Raw genomic sequence first — 17398 nt, 5'->3', positions numbered from 1 at the left:
TGAAGAATATCGTTTTAACGGACGTTTAACATATGAATTCAATGTAAATTTTATTTAATCCGTTTTGCATGCGTTTTTTTCCAACAGAGGGAAAGTACTGCAGTCTACGTCTATTTTTCTGTCCAAAATACGCATGGATAACGGATCCCTGACTAAATGTTTGTTTTAAAAGCTCTGTGTAATCTGTGTGCGCCATATAATAAAGGAGTTATTATTATTATTATTTAAAACTGTTTTTATTTTGTACATTATGCAAGATCAACATACATAGCGTGAAAAAGATAACAGTGATGCACCAGTTTTATATAAACACATACCAACAAGATATGATGCAAATCTACTAAGAGAAAGGTGGTGGGGGGGGGGGGGTGGACTGGATCAGAACCATACTATTTTTGGTCTACCCATGGTGACAAAATTCTTATAAATTTTGGGGCGAGAACCAGCTGCCCAGTGTGCTCTTTCTTCAAATCTGCCAATTTACATGGACTTTTTCTTTCCATTGGGTTGGAGATGGAGGGGAGGTGGACCGAAGGATGAGCAGTTTGGCTGCAGTTAACGAATGTTTGCAGACTACTCCAATTCATGGAGAATGCAGATTTTGGGATACCTGGTTATATGGGCTTTAGGAGATCTCGGGATATCCACAGAGCTTTTCCCTGTCGCTTCTAGCACTATGTCCCAGAAATCTTGTAGAACTGGGCATGTCCACCAGATGTGATACATGTCCCCCTCATCTCCAACATGATTTGATAATATCTTTGTTTATCTTATTTAACCAAACCGGAGTCTTGTACCATCTTGTCACTTGATTCTCTTTGACCCCGATGCATCTCGAAAAGCCGTTACAGTTTTTCTGGAGCGCCTCTGATTCCCTGTCTGTAAATGATCCCTGCCTCAATGGAACATAACGGATGACATAAAATTTACATGGATTTCAATGGGATTTTTAAGTGATAAGTTAGACCTCTGTTAAGCCTCCATTATTTAATTTACTTAACGGTTTTAAGTATCAAAGGGAAGGAACAGTAGTGTGAAATGAGTAGTGTGCATGCAGCTATTTTTTTGACTTAAGGCTTGGCCCCATTTTTTGGTAATCTGACACGCGATTAAACAGGCAGTCCCCGGGTTACATACAAGATGGGTTCTTTAGGTTTGTCTGTAACAAGGGGTCATCTATAAGTCGGGTGTCGGGACTGACTGTATAGTTATAACTTTAGAACACTTACCAAAGTGATTGTGAGAGTTTTTTTCGTCACATGCTGTTATTCCTGTTAGTAGTAAATTTTGGCTTAGTTTTCTATTTATTTATAAAATTATAAAGGGAGGCAAATTTTTATTTTTTGAAAATATTTTGTTTTCAGACACATTGGGGCACATTTAAGGTGCGCCGGTTTCCATGCTACAAATTAGCGGGCATGTTGTGGGATGGTCTGGCTGATTCGGACCGAGCGCCGTATTTAACTTTCAAGTTAAGTATTGTAGCCCGATGTTAAAGACGCAACACAAAAAAAAAAAGGTGAACTCCGGGGACCTGAGAGGGGTAGCGAAACATGCAGGATATCGGGTGCATGATCTTAGTGACTCCCCGCACAGCGCATTATACACGGACAATGCACTTACATGCACCAGGAAGAAGAAGGTGAACTCCAGGGACCTGAGCGGGGAAGGGACACATGCAGGACATCGAACGCACGATCTTAGCGACTCCCCGCACAGCGCATTATACACGGACAATGCACTTACATGCACCAGGAAGAAGAAGGTGAACTCCAGGGACCTGAGCGGGGAAGGGACACATGCAGGACATCGAACGCACGATCTTAGCGACTCCCCGCACAGCGCATTATACACGGACAATGCACTTACATGTACCAGGAAGAAGAAGGTGAACTCCGGGGACCTGAGCGGGGAAGCGACACATGCAGGATATCGGGAGCACGATGTTAGTGACTCCCCGAACAGCGCATTATACACGGACAATGCTCTTACATGCACCAGGAAGAAGAAGGTGAACTCCAGGGACCTGAGCGGGGAAGCGGCACATGCAGGATATTGGGCGCACGACCTTAGTGACTCCCCGCACAGTGCATTATACACAGACAATGCACTTAAATGCACCAAGAAGAAGAAGGTGAACTCCGGGGACCTGAGCGGGGAAGCGACACATGCAGGATATTGGGCGCACAATCTTAGTGACTCCACGCACAGCGCATTATACACGGACAATGCACTTACATGCACCAGGAAGAAGAAGGTGAACTCCGGGGACCTGAGCGGGGAAGCGACACATGCAGGATATTGGGCGCACGAACTTAGTGAATCCCCGCACAGCGCATTATACACGGACAATGCACTTACATGCACCAGGAAAAAGAAGGTGAACTCTGGGGACCTGAGCGGGGAAGCGACACATGCAGGATATTGGGCGCACAATCTTAGTGACTCCTCGCACAGCACATTATACACGGACAATGCTCTTACATACACCAGGAAGAAGAAGGTGAACTCCAGGGACCTGAGCGGGGAGGCGACACATGCAGGATATCGGGTGCACGATCTTAGTGACTCCCCGCACAGCGCATTATACACGGACAATGCACTTACATGCACCAGGAAGAAGAAGGTGAACTCCAGGGACCTGAGCGGGGAGGCGACACATGCAGGATATCGGGTGCACGATCTTAGTGACTCCCCGCACAGCGCATTATACACGGACAATGCACTCACATGCACCAGGAAGAAGAAGGTGAACTCCGGGGACCTGAGCGGGGAAGTGACACATGCAGGATATCGGGCGTAGGATCTTAGTGACTCCCCGCACAGCGCATTATACACAGACAATGCACTTACATGCACCAGGAAGAAGAAGGTGAACTCCGGGGACCTGAGCGGGGAAGTGACACATGCAGGATATCGGGCGCATGATCTTAGTGACTCCCCGCACAGTGCATTATACACAGACAATGCACTTACATGCACCAAGAAGAAGAAGGTGAACTCCGGGGACCTGAGCGGGGAAGCGACACATGCAGGATATTGGGCGCACGACCTTAGTGAATCCCCGCACAGCGCATTATACACGGACAATGCACTTACATGCACCAGGAAAAAGAAGGTGAACTCTGGGGACCTGAGCGGGGAAGCAACACATGCAGGATATTGGGCGCACAATCTTAGTGACTCCACGCACAGCGCATTATACACGGACAATGCACTTACATGCACCAGGAAGAAGAAGGTGAACTCCGGGGACCTGAGCGGGGAAGGGACACATGCAGGATATCGGGCGCACGATCTTAGTGACTCCCCACACAGTGCATTATACACAGACAATGCACTTACATGCACCAGGAAGAAGAAGGTGAACTCCGGGGACCTGAGCGGGGAAGCGACACATGCAGGATATCGGGCGCACGATCTTAGTGACTCCCCACACAGCGCATTATACACGGACAATGCACTTACATGCACCAAAATGCTGGTGAAATTTAGAATGGTCTAATTTTGCCAGTAATACATAAATTTAGCCCTTAAATTGACACAATCACAAAATATAAAAAGAGATAAGAGCACACAGACCCCACATTCGGTCCAGATGCATTCTCAGTGACCCTATAGAAGACGTTGCTATCTAACCACTCCCCAAGACTATTACAAGTCCATAATTCGATTTCGGAAACTTATTCTTTAAGTCCCCATTTTTACATCCCCCACATATCTCGCCATCCCAAACGAAGATAAGGACCCACTTTTATTCCTTGCGCCTGGCTAGCCTTGTGGATTCTCGGGTCCACCTTGATCAAGTTGGTTTTATACCTATGTGAGAAGCACCGGATAATACCCTTAAGACCTTCTCTGTGATCCACCACACCTTGCGGTCCGCATCTCAAGCACCCATGCTCTCTCTAAAGGCTGAGAAGGCGTTCAATATGGTGGACTCGGAATCCCTTGTGGGAAATTTATTACAAATAGGCCTAGACCCCACCATATGCACTAGGATGAAAGCTGCATGGTTTCTGCAGATTCGTTACAATGAGCCAGTGGCTCATTGTAATGAATACAGGCAGTCCCCGGGTTACGTACAAGATAGGGACTGGAGGGTTGTACTTAAGTTGAATTTGTATGTAAGTCGGAACACCAGCGAACGATTCCTTAGTTACCTGTACCCCGCGATACTGACGGCAATTACTTACTGTATACATCGGCAGCGGATACCCGTCACCTCCATTGTGCTCCCCGTCACCTCCATGGCGGCACCAGTCTTTAGCTCCGCCCAAGGAACCCCGTCATCACCCGCCCGCCCAATGAGGACGCGCAGCACGTCAAGCAGCGCTACGAAACCAAGAGGTGGACCCGCCTGCCCAATGAGGACGCGCAGCATGTCAAGCAGCGCTACGAAACCAGGAAGTGGACTGCGCCGTAAGTCGGGGACCGCCTGTACTGTAAAAAAAGGCCATATACTACAATACAGTAGCATTGCAGTATATGGTAGGAATAATCATCTAGGGTTAATGTGACCTAGAATGTTTAAAAAAAAAAAGTTTAAAAAATAAAAAATCCTAAGAGTTCAATCCCCTTTCCCTAGAACTGATATAAAACATAATAAACAGTAAAAATCACAGACACATCAGGTATCGCCACGTCCCAAAATGCCCGATCCATCAAAATATAAAAATGGTTATTGCTGGCGGTGAACCACACAACGGAAAATAGCGGCCAAATGTCCGAAACGCGACTTTTACACCATTTTACATCACATAAAAAATAGAATAAAAAGTGACAAAAATGCACAGTCCCCAAAATGGCAGCAATGAAAAGGTCGGCTCATTTCGCAAAAAAATGCCCCCCCACCAAAAAATTGGTCAGAAAGCAAAATTAAGGCGCAGTCCATGTAAGATTTTTGCGCACATCTCATTGATGTCGGCATTTTTATGGCGCACGACTGATTATTACCGTCTACCCATTACTTACAGCCGTGCACCACTTCTATACATCGGGCTGCGCTTTCCGGAGACTGATCTCCGATGCCGACAGTCGTGCTTGCGCCACAATTAGTAAATCCCCCCTCCATGGGTGGGTGTGGGGGGTATTAGTATTTGTGGCGCCAAGTAATGCAATTTGGCGCCTGATTTAGGTGCACTTAACACCATGAATTTATAATACGGCACACATTCTTCATATATTTGGCGTACTGCACTAGTAAGCCACCAATGATAAGCCATGTAGTCTTGTAGGTCCAAGGGCGATGTCACACATGGCGTTTTTGGTCCGTTTTTAAACCTCTGTTTCAGTCCGTTTTTGGCAGTTTACCATTCGTTTGGCTGCTCACAACCTGTTTATCTATTAAGATAATTGCGAAAAACGGACTAAAAACGCCACGTGTGGCATCACCTTAATTATACGCCGTAAAAAGTTTTAGGATTCAAATACTTCGCCCAAATTGAGCGACAAAAATACCGGCCCAAAACAGTGTGTGTCGGAAAAATGAGGTTTTTTCAGCGTCCACACATCACAAATCTTGCAGAAGGAAGAAGAAAGGAGAGAAAAACGCATATAACCCTGAGGGCGCGTTCACACGTTGCGTTTTGGTTGCGTTTTCATTGCGTTTGAAACGCATATACAACAGCTGAGGAGAGGTAATTTGCCTAATTACATTACCGTTAACGTTTGTAAACGCAATGTTAACGCATGCGTTAGCGCTTTGTTAACACATGCGTTAACATCGCGTTTACGATGCGTTTTGTAAACGGAAATGTTAACGGTAGTGTAATTAGGCAAATCACCCCTCCTCAGCTGTTGTATATGCGTTTCAAACGCAGGTCAAAACGCAGGTCAAAACGCAACGTGTGAACGCGCCCTGAATGAGCGCACACAGCGGACCCCCAACACTTCCATCATTTATAGTGGTCTATAGAAAGAGGGAAAACAGACGCCAAAAGATCCCAAAACACCTGCAGAACAATTTGTACCAGTGAAATAAATTGGGAGCCGATGTATCTGCGGATTATGCTGGGAGAAGCGCCGCTGCTCTATAACAACCTCCCGTCACGTGGCCTCACGCGGCCCATTCACAAAAAAAAGCGTCCCACGTGACCCGGCGCCCTCTCACACACACACACAGTCAGCTGACCGTCCTGTGCATTCGCCGGTTAAAGACGCGCGCGTATCCCGGAACCGTGTGTACACAGCCATGGCGTCCGCGGAGGGAGAGGCCGCAGTGACCGGCACACAGGTGAGCGGGGGAGGTGACGTCAGCACAGGGGGAGGGGCCTGGGTCACCTGAAAAGAGACGTCACGTGTTACCTCACTCCAGAGGTTTTTTGGCGCTGAAACCTGAAGTAACTTTGGTGTTTTTGTGCCCGGTCCTTCATGTCCGCCCGCACCCGCTTCCTCATTCACATGTCCCGTTGCTGTGTCACTGAGACTCACCCAGAGCGGGTCCTGGGGGGATGTAGACATATATACCGTCTATAGCTAGGTTATATATAAGGTCTGTTAACTTTATAATAAAGTTCTATGTATTCAAAATAAAGTAACAATCAGTATTTCATTTCCTGTCACCACCAGAACCCTGACCCCTTATACTTCCTGGTTCTGGTCCCAGTCCCAGGCTGAGCTCTAACTACTGCAGAGACACCAAAGGGTCTGACTGACCCATAATCTCCTCACATTGGGGTCTTTAACCCCTTAAAGACACTTTTTAGTTTTTTCACTTCCATTTTTCACTCCCCACCTTCAAACATCTATAACTTTTTTATTTTTCCATGTACAGAGCTGTGCGAGGGCTTGTTTTCTGCGTAACAAACTGCACTTCATAGTGATGGTATTAAATATTCCATGCCGTGTACTGGGAAGCGGGAAAAAAAATTGCAAATGCAGTGAATTGGTGAAAAAACGCATTTGTCCCGTTTTCTTTTGGGCTTCGGTTTTACGGATTTCACAGTCTGCGCCCCAAATGACATGTCTACTTGCGATCACAGGGATACTAAATTTTTATAGGTTTTATAATGTTTTCATAACTTTACAAAAATTAAAACCTCCTGTACAATTTTTTTTTTTTTAGATTTTGCCATCAATCTAGCACTAATAACTTTTTCATACTTTGCTGTATGGATCGGTGGAGGGTGCCATTTTTTGCGACTTTTGATGTAGTTTTCATTGCTATCATTTTTAGGACTGTACGACCTTTTGATCACTTTTTACTGAATTTTAAAAAGTATTATTCAAAATGGCAAAAAAGTGCCATTTTTGACTTTGGGCGCTATTTTCCGTTAAACGCGGGGTTAAACGCAGTGCAAAACTGTTATATTTTGATAGATTGGCCATTTTCGGACGCGGCGATACCGAATGTGTTTATGATTTTTACTGTTTATTTATATCAGTTTTAGGGAAAGGGGGTGATTTGAATTTTTAGTTTTTTTTATTATATATATTTTTTTTTAAACTTTTTTTTATTTTTACTTTTACTATTTTTCAGACCCCCTAGGGTACTTTCACCCGAGGTTGTCTGATCGATCCTATCATATACTGCCATACTACAGAATGGTAACAGGGCCGGGGTGATGCACGCCACGGAAAAGCGACGTCGCCTTTCTGTGGCGTGCATCACCCCGGCCCTGTTACCTTCCTCATAATAAAGTGTTCCTATACCTGACCACGGTGAGTGCCGTTTTTCTTCCTGATACTATATAAATTTGTTATCACTGTGATCATACCGAACCAAAGAATAAAGTAGACATATCATTTGGAGCAGACAGGGAAACTCATGAAAACAAGAAAGTGGCGCAAATGTGTTTTTTCACCACATTTGGAATTTTTTCCAGCTTCCCAGTACACGGCATGGAATTATAAATAACGTCACTGAGAAGTAAAATTTGTTATGCAAAAAATAAGCCCTCACACCGCTCTGTACACGGAAACATGAAAACGTTTTTGAAGGTGGAGAGCGTAAATTAGCGAAAAAGGCTGTGTGCTTAAGGGGTTAAAGCACCCTAGGGGGTCTGTTAAAAAAAAAAGGAAAAATAAATAAAAACTAACAACTAAAAGTTCTAATCACTCCCTTTCCCTAGAAGTTATATAAAAATAAACAGTAAAAATCGTAAACATGTTAGGTATCGCTGCATCCCAAAATGTCTGATCTGTCAAAATATAATAACAGTTATTCCGGGTGTTTGACCTAGTAACGGAAAACAGCGCCCAAATGTGTGAAACGCCATTTTTTTTTGCCATTTTGCAACGTATAAAAAATGTATTAACCCCTTCCAGCCGAGGCCAATTTTTGTTTTTGCATTTACATCTTTTACTCACCCACCTTCAAAATTCAGCTTGTTTTCTGCGTACTAAATTGCACTTCATAGTGACAGTATTGAATATTCCATGCCATGTACTGGGAAGCGGGGAAAAAAAATTCCATATGCAGTGAAAATTGGGAAAAAATGCATTTGCGCCGTTTTCTTGTGGGATTAGATTTTACAACTTTCACTGTGCGCCCCAAATGATATGTTTACTGTATTCCTTGGGTCGGTGGAAAAACCTATTGACTCGAGTATAAACCGAGGGTGGGAAATGCATTGGTCACAGCCCCCCCAGTATCTAGCCAGCCCCCTGTAGAATTTAGCTTGGCAGCGCTGTGTAGTATACAGCAAGACCTCTGTAGTATATATCCAGCTAGCCTCCTGTGATATATAGCCTGCCAGCCCCCTGTAGTATATAGCCTGCCAGCCCCAAGTAGTATATAGCCTGCCAGCCTCCTGTGGTTTATTGCCAGCCAGCCCCCTGTAGTATATAGCCAGCCAGCCCCCTGTAGTATATAGCCTGCCAGCCTCCTGTGGTATATAGCCAGCCTGCCCCCTGTAGTATATAGCCTGCCAGCCCCAAGTAGTATATAGCCTGCCAGCCTCCTGTGGTATATTTACAGCCAGCCCCCTGTAGTATATAGCCAGCCTGCCCCCTATAGTATATAGCCTGCCAGCCCCAAGTAGTATATAGCCTGCCAGCCTCCTGTGGTATATTGCCAGCCAGCCCCCTGTAGTATATAGCCTGCCTGCCTCCTATGGTATATAGCCTGCCAGCCCCCTGTAGTATATAGCCAGCCAGCCCCCTGTAGTATATAGCCTGACAGTCCCCTGTAGTATATAGCCTGCCAGCCCCCTGTAGTATATAGCCTGCCAGCCCCCTGTAGTATATAGCCTGACAGCCCCCTGTAGTATATAGCCTGACAGCCCCCTGTAGTATATAGCCTGACAGCCCCCTGTAGTATATAGCCTGCCTGCCCCCTGTAGTATTTAGCTAGACAGCCCCCTGTAGTATTTAGCTAGACAGCCCCCTGTAGTATTTAGCTAGACAGCCCCCTGTAGTATATAGCCAGCCAGCCCCCTGTAGTATATAGCCTGCCAGCCCACCAGCCCCCTCTAGTATATAGCCCGCCAGCCCCCTCTAGTATATAGCCCGCCAGCCCCCTCTAGTATATAGCCCGCCAGCCCCCTCTAGTATATAGCCTGCCAGCCCCCTCTAGTATATAGCCAGCCAGCCCCCTCTAGTATATAGCCCGCCAGCCCCCTCTAGTGTATAGACCGCCAGCCCCTATAGTGTATAGCCTGCCAGCCCCTGTAGTGTATAGCCTGCCAGCCCCCTGTAGTGTATAGTCTGCCAGCCCCTCCAGTATATAGCCTGACAGCCCCCTGTAGTATTTAGCTAGACAGCCCCCTGTAGTATATAGCCAGCCAGCCCCCTGTAGTATATAGCCTGCCAGCCCACCAGCCCCCTCTAGTATATAGCCCGCCAGCCCCCTCTAGTATATAGCCAGCCAGCCCCCTCTAGTATATAGCCTGCCAGCCCCCTCTAGTATATAGCCCGCCAGCCCCCTCTAGTATATAGCCTGCCAGCCCCCTCTAGTATATAGCCAGCCAGCCCCCTCTAGTATATAGCCTGCCCGCCCCATGTAGTATATAGCCTGCCAGCCCCCTCTAGTATATAGCCAGCCAGCCCCCTCTAGTATATAGCCAGCCAGCCCCCTCTAGTATATAGCCCGCCAGCCCCCTCTAGTGTATAGCCTGCCAGCCCCTGTAGTGTATAGCCTGCCAGCCCCCTGTATTGTATAGTCTGCCAGCCCCTCCAGTATATAGCCTGACAGCCCCCTGTAGTATTTAGCTAGACAGCCCCCTGTAGTATATAGCCAGCCAGCCCCCTCTAGTGTATAGCCCGCCAGCCCCCTCTAGTGTATAGCCCGCCAGCCCCTGTAGTGTATAGCCTGCCAGACCCCTGTAGTGTATAGTCTGCCAGCCCCTCCAGTATATAGTTTGCCAGCCCCCTCTAGCATATAACCTAGCATATTTTTTTTTCTTGAAATAACAAAAAAGTCCAAAAGATGGTGTGAATACCATCTAAAGAAAACGTCGGCACTACCAGACTCACATTGGAAGTTCACGGACAGCCTTGTAATGTGGCGTTCAGGTAGGGTGCACTCCTAAAGCACGGGTGGTGCTCAACCAAAGAAGGAGTATTCATATAAGTCAAGAAAGACAAAGAAAAAGCGGCACTCACCCAAATAGGAGACTCTTCTTTTTATTTCAAAAACGGTGCGTGGGGCAGGGAGGTGCTACACGCTGTGAATCCGGCAACGGAACGTTTCGCGCACTCTTGTGCTTCGTCTGGCCATATGGGAGACGTGAGCGGATGTGGGCGTATATACACCCCCCCGCTGACGTCACCCGTCATGGAGTGTCATGTGATGAGGGAAAACAAGGGGGTGTGTGTGTTCGTAGTGGGCGTCACGTGATCCGGTCATGTGACCGCAGTCAAATGCACATTCGTTCCGGGCCTACGTGATCGCCGCAACTACGAAGGTAAGGTACCAAATACATTATGACGTTACATCACATATCAAAAGCATATTAAAATCACTCCACATGAACAATGTGATACTGAAAAAATTGATGAGTATTATTGCAAATTATTATCAACTCAACCATAAATCATAAAAATACTGCCATATCGTTCTTATCATCATTTTTTTTTTTTCTTGACTCGAGTACAAGCTGATTTTTTGTGCTGAAAAACTCGGCTTATACTCGAGTATATACGGTAAGTGGGTGAATGTTCTGATTTTGTGTGAATATGGACTGAGTGTATAGGTGGTTGAGTCTGTTTCTGTGTGTTATACTTAACATAAGGCTGCAATCGGATCCTATGTACGGTGATGGAACTGGTGCCTCGAGACTTTCAGGATCAGGTATCTAATTGTTTCGCCAAGCTAATCATTCATGTGTATAGGCCGGGGTGGCATTAAAATGTTTAACAAAAGGCAATTTACTGGGAGCGAGAAGTCCTGTTGCGTGGCGCAAGTAATTGGTTATATTCTGACGCTTGGAACCCCCACTGGTAAACAGTTTGGAGAGACCAGAAAAGATTAGGTTCTTTTATAGTCGGCGTTGTGTAGTGTATAGTTTCCGGGCCATGTGATAATTGGATGTAGTCTTTTAGACCCGTGTGACCCACGGAGTGCCACAACTACTGACCTAGATCACCATGGGGTACATGGGCGTCAGATCCGCCACTCATCTGATTTTGATCACCCATGCCAGCGCCTCCATCTTTTTTAATGCTATTGGTATCATAAAGTCAAATATTCTGCTGGAAGCTGATAGCAGATCAGGGAGCAATAAGTTACAGTTTAAACGAAATCAGATTTATTGACCCTTCTTATAGCTTTGGGTCCCTGTGTTTTTCGAAAAATAAGATTTTAATTATAATCAAATTAGCCTGAGGGGCGTGATCCGAGCCCTTGTTGGCTGCACAGTGTCTAGATTACACCCCCCCACACTGCTTCGTGCCCTCCTGTCGCCGGCCTATGTCATGGCGGGCATCGAGCAGAGTGTGTGTGTGTGTGTGGGGGGGGGGGGGGCATGCATAATTTAGATACGGTGGAGCCAAAATGTTACTTGGTTGACCCCCCAGAGCCCCTCGGGCTTGTTTGAATATTTTTAAAAGGTTAATTTTAAAAAAGAAACCATAGAGATCCAAGGATACGAGGACGGTTCGGAGAGATGAAGAGCTCTGCATGGCAGTGTATGGGGTCTATCATATGTAAATCTGATGGAAGGTTTCCTTTAAATTGTTGTGTTTGCACTTTGCCATAAGTGGGTTTTGTTTTGCCATTTCTAAAAGGTTCGCCAACAAAGACCCATGCTAACGATAAGTGATCATCCAGTGAATCCAAATCTACCTGTTTAATCGAAAATTTAAGTCATAATTTTCAAGACGTTCTATTGTATTTTTAGGTATCGTACATTGGAAAAGACTGCACTACGATTCCATCATTTTTCGCGGAAAAATATGGACACCAAGCAAAGAGATTAGATCTGAGTTTTAACTTGTTAAGGTAAGTGGAAGCTGCATCGTATATTTAGTACATTATACGTTTTCTGATGTGTGGTTGATTTTAATCTGTTCCTTGTGTAAGTGGCGTTTTTTTGGTGGGTGCACCGCAGGCATCCATCAACTGTTCTGTATAAACCCACTAATGGTACCAGTGTCAGCGAGCTATACAGCAGTGGACTTGTCTGTACGTGCCATAATATACTTACTATAATATATCTTATAATATAATATATCGATAAATTAGCAGTACTATATAGCATAACACACTGGTTACTGATAGACAGCTGGTGGCTACCGTCAAGCAAACAGGACCACTGACAATTATGTACTGTACAGTTCCTACAAGCCCGACTAGTCAGCACTGGTCATTAGGCTCAATGCTATATGCTCATATACTCAACTAATAATTAATAGCTGACCCTGACACCAGCATTCAATGTAATGTAAGAATTATGGTAAGCCTTCAATCAATGATTTTATGTAGGCTAATTGTTTAGTTTTCCATGGGCTTTGTGAATCTCAAGAACCTTGCACTGTATGGTATACAAACATCATCTTAGATCTGTGCTTTCTGAATGTACCATTCCAAATTTTTTTTTTTTCCAAACACAATATAGTACAACGGGTAATGCATGCAATGCTTCTTTATTTGTACATTAATCTACATTTATGGTGTATAAAATGTTAAACAACAGCTAAGTCAATATTCAAATGAAAGAATTCAGAGTGAAGGACATCATTACAATGCAATGTACTGTAAATGTGCAACTTTTTTTAGTTAAACTAAATAAAGCTTTGATATTATGCAGTAGATCTCCAGTAGTTCCTCAGTTGGAATAATGCTACAATAGCCACTTCAAGTCATGAGTAACCAATATAATAGACTAGACAAGACAAACTACACACATTGGGAAAGATAGGACCTGGGGAGGGGGAACCAGATCTGCAGTGCTAGCGACTCTACTGTGCTGTACCAGTCAAGCCCAGGGAGTTCCCATACTTTCTGGTAGGCGTCAACTGTATTGTTAAGGGAAGCCGTTAGTTTTCTAGTGAGCACATCTCTTTCATGGGCGAATAGTTCTGACTTTGCAGGAGGCGCACTCTGCTTCCATGCCCTTGCTATTAAGCATTTGGAAGCCGTACAAATAATTAGGAAGAACCTGGATAAATGCTCTCTCAAATTGTGTGGGGGAACATTGAGAAGGTACTGCATAGGGTCTAACAGAATAGCACTACCAAGCAGCTCCCCAGTGGGGGTTTCCACTCTCTGCCAAAAAAGGAATTATAAGTGGACAAGTCCAGAAGACATGGTACAGCGTGCCCACCGCAGCGTGGCACCGGCAACAAGTATCCGGGACCATTGGGTTCCACCTGTGTAACAATGCCGGGGTATGGTGCCAGTGCATCAGGGGACTTTTTATAGATGTACAAATGGATGACTTGGCCGTTCTGCTCCATACGATTTGCCAAGTCTCTGGAGAGATCGTTTTATTGAGGTACTCCTCTCATTTTGTCATAAATCTATGTGTTGGTGGAGGGCCATCTAATGGGGCACATCTATCCCCATTTTAATACTAACAGGTTATTTCTGGACACGTCATTAAAAGTTTCCAAATTTAAACAAATTTGATAAATGAACTTGTGCCACATCATGTAAAATTGGCTGAAATGGTTGAAGTCAAGTCTGCGCGCTTTTACTATCAGAATATGTTATTAGGTGTGTAGTGAGAGGTGAGATATGTATTGTATTTATAAAACCGATGCAAATTAATATATTTTCAGACCCTTTTGTGTTTCATTTTGCGTCTTTTCTTGTATTTAAATGCAAACTTGTTTTTGAAAAAAAATGTTGCCATTATTTTTCACTGTTAATAAGAAAATTAATATGTACTAATACTGATATCTGTGTTTGTGATGAGCTCCTCTAAATGCCGTTATAGTCACGGTCTCAGAGCTTCTGTCCATCGAGATGGATTTCAGAGTAAAAGTTATTTTTTCAGGAAGAGATAATGAGAGGAGCATAATAGGTGGGAAAACGAACGGCATGATCTTATCTTGTGAAATACAGCCCCCTCCATGTCGCAGGTCTACACATAAGAAGGTCCTAGTGTTCATTTTATTCTGTTACAGTACCGGTACCTATATGTAATGTGTTGCCATCTGCTTGTGTCAGGATATGCCACTCATTTCTGATATTGATAAGGAACTTTGGAGTTTTTCTATGATATCCTGAAGTTTTCAAAGTTGGACAAAGACTAATTCAAGAGTACATTTTATTGAAAACATGTAAAAAAAAAACAAGCATTGAAATACGGAACAAAATGAAGAGTCCAATAAAAAGGACTTTTCTCCACCGCAGTACTAGCCTCCTTTTCTACTGCCTCTCGCCGCACAGTGGCTCATCATCATCATCATCCTCTTCCACACCTTGCAATCCGTGTCTGTAGTAAAGTCCGAAACGTTACATGAATTTGCATTTCATACTTTGTACATCAGTAAAATCCTGTGTTTTTGCATCATCAAATGGAGTGCCAAGTGTTTTTTAATTATTGTTATCCAATAAAAAGGAGACTTGTTGCGGATAGATTACTTCTTTGTTGTAGTGGATGCTGAACCGAAACACTTTTAGTGTCAGGAATGGGAGTGAAGTTTGCAGACTACAGGAAATATAGAAAATTGGTAGGTAAGCAAATATAAGTGTAGAAGGTCAGATCTGAGGTTGGAACCATGTGGGTGACAGGTGTTTAGAATAAGTGTCCAAAAAAGCTTCATGGGCGAGCAGTAGTTCTGTCAGTCTTCTCCTTTCCTTTGCAATCATTCATACACCTATAGATTCTAAATATCTATCACTTGTATTGGAATTTTATGTTGCAGTAATTTGATGTGTACTTGATAATGTGTACAGTTCATGAGATAAATGGCATAATGACTGTTGCAATTGGCATATTTTATTTGTAGCCCTTTTGAGTTAAGTTTTGTGTTTGTTGTGCTTTAATTTGACTAAACACTTGACAAAAATCCGTTTTTCTTTCACAGTGACTGATGCTGAATGCTAGATTTGGTTAATCTTTCGGCTTTTCAGTCTTACCTTTTACTATTAGTTTGCTTATTTTGCACCAACATTTTTTAGCTCTTGGGTCACAACCCTTTTCAATGAGAAAGTCATTGGCCACTTTGTTAGTCAGTTTGTTGAGTGAGATTAAAAAAAGTTTTTTTTTTCATTTTTGGCTCCTGAATTTTGGCACACTTTGCAGAGTTAGTCTGTTACCGAGCTTTACATTGCGGCTGTCACTGATGCAGTAGGAAAAATTTCTCATAATTTTCGGAGGCAGTGACAAAATGAAGGGAAAGGTGTCCATAGACTTAATTTGGTGAATGCAGGAAAAGCGGTCTGCTGACTCGTCACATGCATCTCGTGCACATCATTTAAGAAAAAAACTTACATTTAAGCCTGACCCCACTGTGAAGGAATCTGGCAACCAAGTTTAGGACAATGTTTTGTGTGTTTGTCCCCCTTCCCCCTTTTGGTCATCAGAGCAAATGCATGTTATTAATTGTGACAGCAAGGGTTTCAGAACAGGGTGCAGACTGTAGTGAAGTGTTAAATAAGATTTGTTCTGCGTGTCAGTCTGGGGTGTAGTTATATGCCCACCCATCACTTTGTGTGTGCCATCCTTTCTTAATTTCAAAGTCTTAGTTGGCCTCTTTTACAAACTATACCAGCCGCCTGTGTTCTTGCATCCATACAACTTACATGCACTCAAGTCTTGGAACAATTTAGCTACTTTCCCTCCTTCCTCATGTTTGAACTTTATTGCTACGTTACTTTGTTGCTACTCTACTGTTGGAAAACAATATCTAGTTTTTTTTAATATCGTCACTAAATAATGATGTATTAAACCTTGTTGGTTATTTTTTTGCACCAAGAATATTAGTGATAAAAGTATCAAAGTTCTTACAGTATTTTAAAATGATACGTTAAAGGGAACCTGTCATCAGAAATTGACCTAATAAACCACTACCAGTTGAACAGCTTCTAGATCATGTTTATTTCATGGTACGTTGTGGTGGCATCATCTAGAAAATCAACTTTAAAGTGAGATGTAAGTTTGATGTATAAAGTCAGGGAGGAGGAGCGTTAAACACTGAAATGAAGCTATCACTGCCTCTGAACGCCTCTTCCCATGTGATTGACTTCCTTCCCCGGACTTCAGTAGATCTGATCATTAACCCCTTCCCGACATTTGACGTAATAGTACTGCATCGCGGGAGGTGCGTTCCCGCAAAATGCAGTACTATTACGTCAAGCTTCTGGCCCCGGCTCCTGAACGGAGCCGGGGCCAGAAGCTGCGGGTGTCGGCTATATGTTATAGCTGACACCCGCCTCTAACACCCGCGATCGGAGATTTCTCCGATCGCGGGTGTTAACCCCTAACACGCCGCGGTCGCGCTGACCGCGGCGTGTCAGAGGCATTTAAAGTTAATTAAATGCGAATCGGACCCCCCCGCGGCGCTTACCGGGGGGGTCCGCTCCTCCGATCGCAGCCCCGGGACTGCCGGTGCCCGGGGCTGCACGATCCTCCTCTCAGTGCCGGGTCCGTGCCTCCTGGCAGGACCCGGCTGTAAGACACTGGGCATGCGCAGCATGCTCAGTGTCTTACATTACACAGTGCAATACATCTGTATTGCACTGTGTAACCTGTAAAAAAGCTTGAACAAGTGATCAGAAGATCACTTGTTCAAGCTTAGATGTCAGTAACAGTAAAAAAAGGAAAAATAAATAAAGGTTTTTTACAGTAAAAATAAATAATAAAAGAAAGTGAAAGTCCCCCCAAACACCACATTTCCCTTTACACAAGTAATAAAGTATAAAAAACACTAAATCACGAAAAAACCCCACTTATTTGGTATCGCCGCGTCCGTAACAATCTGTACAATAAATCCTAATCATAATTGGACCCGCTCGGTGAACGTGGTAAAAAAAAAAAAAAAAAAAACTTGCCAAAAATTAAAACTT

At 44.2% G+C, this 17398-nt stretch overlaps 1 protein-coding gene across 2 annotated transcripts in view; it reads left to right on the top strand.

Annotated features, from left to right (window-relative positions):
• The first annotated feature begins 6082 nt into the window (after nucleotides 1–6082).
• LRMDA (leucine rich melanocyte differentiation associated) overlaps nucleotides 6083–17398 on the top strand; it is a 559529-nt gene continuing 548213 nt past the window's right edge. For both annotated transcript variants that reach the window (XM_072129322.1, XM_072129323.1), the window contains exons 1-2: nucleotides 6083–6235; nucleotides 12282–12382. In XM_072129322.1, the coding sequence (XP_071985423.1) occupies nucleotides 6194–6235; nucleotides 12282–12382 (143 nt within the window). In that variant the 5' untranslated portion in view covers nucleotides 6083–6193. The remainder of the gene's footprint in view (nucleotides 6236–12281; nucleotides 12383–17398) is intronic.

The sequence above is a fragment of the Engystomops pustulosus genome, chromosome 11 (assembly GCF_040894005.1).
Source record: "Engystomops pustulosus chromosome 11, aEngPut4.maternal, whole genome shotgun sequence".
NCBI lineage: Eukaryota > Metazoa > Chordata > Amphibia > Anura > Leptodactylidae > Engystomops > Engystomops pustulosus.
This window is presented reverse-complemented; position numbering and strand designations above follow the sequence as displayed.